Genomic DNA, 6,554 nt, shown 5'->3' with positions numbered 1-6,554 from the left:
TAAAAAAATACAGGGCTGTTAATCGCAAATGGCATAAACACAAGATGGTTATGTCCAATTTCTCTTATTGAAAATGCATGATTGAGCAACAGTCTCATTTATGATTGAGCATACGATATTCTTAAAATGATGAAAAAAAATATTTGAAATATAAAGAGATATTTTTGAAATGTGACCATTTAAAAATTAGATTTTAATTATTGTTGCTATTAAGAAGAGCCAAATTTCTTCAAAGTAAGACTTTTTTTTTTTTTTTTTTTATGAAAAAGTAGACTGTTGAGAACAAACAAATTTGAAAATAAAATACTACTATTAAGGAGATGTTTGGAAATATGTCTCATCTCATTTTATCTCATCTATTTTCAAAACATTATTTAGACATAAATACTTTCAAACTAATCCTGAAAATTTTATGATTAATTTTTAAATATTGTAAGGATTAGTTTGAAAGTTTTTGAAAATTTTCAAATAAAATAAAGTTCAATTTTTTCAAATCCCAAAATAAAAATAATATTAAAAATAATATTCTAATAATATTTTAATTTTATAATATTTTTTTTAACTTTTTCTCTCATATTTCTCAAAACTCAATAAATATTTAACTCAAACTATCTTACTATTATTTACAAAATTATCATCTTATCTCTTTCTCCAAACATCTCCTTAGACCATTGGGAAGAGAAAAACATTGACGTTAGATTGTTTAGAATGGATGAGATTTAAGAAAATATCAAGATTAAAAATAAAGTTTTTATATTATAAAGAAAAAATATTTAAATAGAGCATTGAAATAATATAGAATAGAATGTATATAACGTTGCATTCCACTTCCCATTCATTTATTTGTAAGTTGTTAAAGTTGCAATATTACGTTTCAAAAATACTTTATCTACAAAAAGATATGCACAAACTATTATAATTTTGCGAGATACATCAAATTATACTATATCAAATCATATTAATTTATAAATTTATTTTTATAAGATCTTCAGTTAGACAAGCGATGTTGCAAAAGTAGAGACACAGTATCAAGTTCCAACTCAATTAATTAGGAGCACCTGCTTGACTGAAAATATTTTGACAAATTCATATACACACACGTTCTAATATCTAGTTGATATGGTCAGATATATAAATATGAGAACTTTTAAAAAACAGGGCCAACTGATACGGACCATACGGTCTACTCTCACTTCAATCCATAGCAGCCTTTATCATCTCACCCTTCCCACTGCTTTCTTCTTTGCTTCTAAAGCATTGGAAGCTGTAATCCTACAGTCTTACCTTTTAACCTTTTTTTTTTTTTTCTTTTTAATATATAGGACTACTGCCTGTGCCCCTATTTCAATTACTGATGGTTATTTCAAAGTAGCTAGCTAGGCGAAGACTCAAGTACTCTGTCTCTTCTTTCTTTCTGCCACAATGGAAAGAAGACTCGAAATCCCTTGAGTCCAGATATCGTATTCTCTTTGGTTCTTGCACTCGAACTCCACAACACCTCGAGTCTCAGTCTGCAATCCAAAGTATCGACGCTGCTCTGCACCATCAAACAGATGTCTTCCTGCCCATGCTGGCATGTCCGTGTACAACTCCAACACAACATCTGTATTTACGTATAACTCCATAATTACTACAATATTATTATTAGACCTAGCTAGTTTTTAGCTGATCTGCTATCAACCCATTATGAATTAATATGTGTTATTATTGAAACAAACAAAGAGTGGAAAAGCTGATCAAAAGAAAGCAACGAGTACTTACTCTTTTTCTTTTTGGTGATGGTCCCTGCAACATGCTTGCTCTTCATCTTCAGCATTACCTGCAAAAAGAAGTAAATGCAGGGTAAATGATGGATAAAACAGTAGATCAGTACCATTTTGCTGAGCGTTATGAGTAGACTAACCTCGCCCGTTCGATGAATATAAACAGAGACAATCTTCCAATGAAGATCACCTACAGGATAAATATTTCCACATTAATTTATGTCTGGAATTTGTTGCTGGTAATTTTCTTCGGAAAATAAAAGAGAGTTGAATATTATGATCCTTAGCATTACCTTTACGGGTGCGTTTAAGGAGTTCAGTGCCCCGAGCAAGAAGGTCTTGGCTATCGATGCCTAGAAATTTCTCTACAGGAACAAGCTCTCCACTGGAGCTGCTACTAGGAAGACCGTTATTGCCTTTACCACAAAACCCGATTCCGGCCATTCCTTTTTCCAGCGGTGTGACTGCTGCAATATTCCACACTTCCTTCAGGGCTCTTGCCTTCAAGGTTGCCGCCCCTCGTAGAGCTGCATGCATACATACAAATTACAATAATGTTCAACAGGAGTGACATGATCTTCTCCTACTGCTAGCTAGGACCTTAACTATGGGCTCAATGATAAAGCAAGCAGTTTTTTTTTTTCTGCTTTTTCTCGGGAGAATGAGATCAAGGAATCTTGATTCATAGGGGATGTAGATCACTCGGTATGTCCTGCAGTGACTTGCCTAGTGTGTCACCTGCCAATGGAAACGCATCACCCTAATACATTGATGGGAAAGATAAAATTTGGACATTCGTGTTTTTCATCTCATTTATAATTTATATACGATTCAAGTTCGCAAAAAAAAAAAAAAGAAAAAAAACTATTCGATTGGTCCGTGACACATTAATTAGTTGGTAAAGCTTTAGTGAATTAATAATATCTTTAGCATTAATCGTCAAGAAAAATGTTAAATATATTTAAAAAAACTTATTTTTTTACGTGTTAATTATTGATATGCTGTAAATCAAGAAATTTAAAATTTAAAATTCTAATTTCAAAATAAAACTAATAAGATGAGTTTTTTAAATAAAATTATAATTACATGTAATCCTAGAAGTTTGAAAATTTGGTAAGGCCCATTGTAATGATTTGGAGAAAAAGTTTTTGTGAGAGTTTTATTTTATTGGGTTTTCATAAAAATTTTTGGTTTTTCTATTTTATCATGAAAATCAATACAAAGGATTAGATGATTCTCTCTCTCTCTCTTTTTTTTTTTTTTGGGTGTATAGAAAATGCTTAACTTGAAGGTAATTATTTGTTTATATAGTAAATTTAATATTTTTTAAAAACAAAATCTCCTTGGAAATATTTAAGGTCCATTAATGATTAAACAACATAGTATTCATTTTCAATGGGTATTAGCTAGGAATTTTATTACAAAAATACTACCGAGTCAAACTTACCAGTAGCTGCTGCTGCTGTTAAAGTAACGATATCGTCATGAGAACGGACATTAACAGCCGAGCTGACAATGGAAGCAAGGTGATCACGCTCAGCTCCCATGGCTTCTGCAGCTTCTACACACTGCGCGGCCACTAATGTTGCCGCCGACGCCACGGCCATGTCAGTCTTGGCCGACTGCTCATTCTTTCCCGATGATGAAGTGGCTGCTGTGGCTGCTGCTATGGCTGCTATGGCCGAAGCCACGGCAGCAACGGAAACAGCTGCATGGAGCTGGGCATTGTGGGCTCTTGTTTCCTCTTTCTTCTTCTCCCTCCTGTCCTTCAACCACCTTCCAACTGTCTTGGCTCCAGCACCGGGATTGCCGCCATTGGCGTTGCCAGAACTGGCCCGGCCACCGTTAAATAGATGATGAATGGTGTTATTGGCACGGAAAAACTGCATGAACAAATAAATACAACCATATATTATCATCATTATTTCTTACAAAGACTCGTGTGTAAGTTTGTACTTTGAAGGGGCACGTAATATATAGCCGTAAATACTAAATTCTCACACAATTAATGCAGCATTTTGCTGGACTTTCACAATAAAAAAAAATATTATATAGTACCACCTTTATTCAACTGCAATCTTATGAAATTATGTATCAAGTATGAGGTCTAATGATTGCTATTTAATGCAGCATCTGTGACAGGAGGGATTATCGAAAGGATTGATTTACGTGAGCACGCAGAGGGTTTGTAAAAAGACGATACAAAAGAGGATTTCAATATTCGTATTCATATGTTAATGTTATGACAAGTGCTTTAATCACTTCGTTGAGATCATGGGAGATCCAAAAGATGATGGAAATGTCACAGCTTCCGTGATCAGAAGCAAAAGATATTTGTTTGCTTTCGTGAAGGGGGGATCGGATGACTATGGAGAATCAGTGACGGTGTTGGTCTATAACGAAAACAGGCAAAGTTGCAGTCAAACATGACAAGACCATGTCTACCAGGGTAAAACTAGCTTCGATCATCAGTCTTTATCAAAGAGCATCTGATTTGACACCTTAAAATATTAAAAAAAAGAGCGGTTATTATGTCCTCTCATTTTGATAGCTGGTCATACCGTTCAGTGTAATTATTTATTTATTTATTTTTTTTTATATTTTTTTAACATATTTAAATATATTTAAAAAATAAAAAAAATATATCAATATACTTAAAATCACTATCTTAACTATTAAGTAAAAAAAAAAATTTTTAACTAATGATTAAATAAAAATGTCAAGTTAAAAAGGTAAAGTAAATTTCCTCTTAAAAAAAATGGAGCACTATTATTTTGTTGGGATAAAGTAAAATAACAGAATAAAAAAAAAATAATAATAATAATAATAATAATAATAATAATAATGATCGCAATAATTATTTGGCAGAGAGAGACTATAAAGCTGAGATAAAATTATAGAGTGAAAGAATAAAGGAGTCTAAAAAGAGAGAAGAAAACCTTAACGACATCGTCGAATTCATCAGTGGGAGAAACTGGTGGGCTATCTGTTCCGGTTAAAGAACCAACGCCATTCAAAGGTTCACTACTGTGAGATAGCCTCCCTGACGTTAACGGTGACACCTCCTGCAAAAAAAGCCACCAAGCAACCAAGGGAAAGATGAGACAGCTAAAAAAAAAAAGTATGGGAATGGTCATCTGCATTTTCGTGCTTTGTTTGTTTCCAGGGAAAGAATGAGAAGAAAAAAGAGGGAAGAAAAGGCTAAAAACTTGGTTCGTTTTTCAAAGAGCATAAATGCATTGTCTTTTAGTTTCTTTTCACTTTTATTTCAAAACGCATCTAGCCTATTGAAACCCTGGAAAGAGAGAGTGATGAAAAGGGATTCCCTGTTTTTTTGTTGCGTTTGGTTATCAGGCAAGAATGAGAAACAAAAAAATGGGACAAGAAATCACTATTATGATTCTTTAAAATTTCTAGGCATTTTAGTTTTCATTTTTCTCATTGTTTCCCGCAAACCAAACAGAGGTTTAAACTTTCTGAAACACGAAGCTATATGAAGCACCTCTCTCGCAGATTGTGACATAATGCGGTCAAGAACAAGCTGGGAAGTAGCAGAGAAGGCGAAAGAGAACTGGTTCCCGGACAGATTTGCTGGTGGAAGTTCTTCGACCTCACCCGAAATGTCCTCGGGTATAGAGTTGGTGGTGCAAGACGAAGAGCCACTAGCAGACTTGGAACCCATGCATGAAAAAGAAGGGAGAGGAGGAGGAGGAGGAGAAGTAGGGGGAACAGCAAGAGCTTTGGAGACTTCAAGAGCCGAAGCACTCCATGACCTCGAGAGAAACTCCATGGGCAATCTTGGGCTCTCCGGCAGCTGGGTCCCGCCTCGAAGAGTGGGTCCAGCCCGGCGAGACTTCTTGGGGAGAAGTTTGATCTCTTCCATGGGGTTAATCGATTTGTGCTTTTTGAGAGGTGGCGGGGGTGAGAGGAGTAATATATAGGGGCCGGGAAGGGGTTGGTAGTTTTGGATTGTTTTCTTGGACGTTAATCATAGCAAAGGTCTGGTCAAATAGTGACTGAAGTTTGTCAGAATAGCATAGAGTGGTCCACGTTTGGTTTGCCACGTGGAATAGTTCAGGTCCAATTTTAAAAAAATAATACTATATACAGAAGCATCTCGTTTAAAAAAGAAAAAATACAATCTATTATTAAATAATTATTTTTAATGTAAATTTTGTATTTATTTATATATTTTATAAATATTATACAGTTTTTATACATCCTACAACTGTAAATATTATTTTTTATTTAAAAAAATCTAATATACTATTAATAATTGTTTTGGTTTTTAATACATCATAAGAGTGTTATGTGAAAGCATGGTAATCATGTGATCAATCTTTCTTAAAAGGGAAAATGCTAAGCTCATTGTGTAATTTAGTTTGGGCCCATTTCCCATCACATAGCAGATAATAGTCATCAGTAATCCGGCTAATATAGTAAGATAAGTAATGTCATTGTTAGTATCCTTTCCTTATTTGGAGCTGCACATATGATTCGAAATTCGAACACATATAAATAAATTTATAAATTGAAAAAATTTAATATAATAGGTTATAAAATTAATTTTATCATAAAATAAATTTAACCAATCACGTATGAATCTATTTTTATAAAATCTCTTTATTCTTGTTATCTTTTAGTTATTATCCATTTAGCTCATGATTCATCTAATCAGAAGCAGCTTTCAGAAATGGAACGTAAAAGTGAAGTTTTTTTTTTTTTTTTTGTTAAAAAAAAAGTAAAAATTATTGAGAGTATGATTACAAATTATCCTTAAGACTGTTATAT

At 33.4% G+C, this 6,554-nt stretch overlaps 1 protein-coding gene across 1 annotated transcript; it reads right to left on the bottom strand.

The window, feature by feature from the left end:
* Positions 1–1,312: 1,312 nt before the first annotated feature.
* Positions 1,313–5,700, bottom strand: LOC121259059 (VAN3-binding protein). Its single transcript, XM_041160538.1, has 7 exons — positions 5,266–5,700; positions 4,703–4,828; positions 3,211–3,646; positions 2,057–2,290; positions 1,904–1,953; positions 1,762–1,819; positions 1,313–1,603 (listed from the first exon to the last, which is right to left on the bottom strand). The coding sequence occupies exons 1-7, from the start codon at positions 5,644–5,646 to the stop codon at positions 1,389–1,391; spliced, it is 1,500 nt and encodes a 499-aa protein (XP_041016472.1). The 5' UTR covers positions 5,647–5,700; the 3' UTR covers positions 1,313–1,388.
* Positions 5,701–6,554: the final 854 nt, after the last annotated feature.

The sequence above is a fragment of the Juglans microcarpa x Juglans regia genome, chromosome 4D (assembly GCF_004785595.1).
Source record: "Juglans microcarpa x Juglans regia isolate MS1-56 chromosome 4D, Jm3101_v1.0, whole genome shotgun sequence".
Taxonomy (NCBI): Eukaryota; Viridiplantae; Streptophyta; class Magnoliopsida; order Fagales; family Juglandaceae; genus Juglans; species Juglans microcarpa x Juglans regia.
The sequence above is the reverse complement of the archived record's forward strand: the minus strand, read 5'-3'. Positions and strand labels throughout refer to the sequence as shown.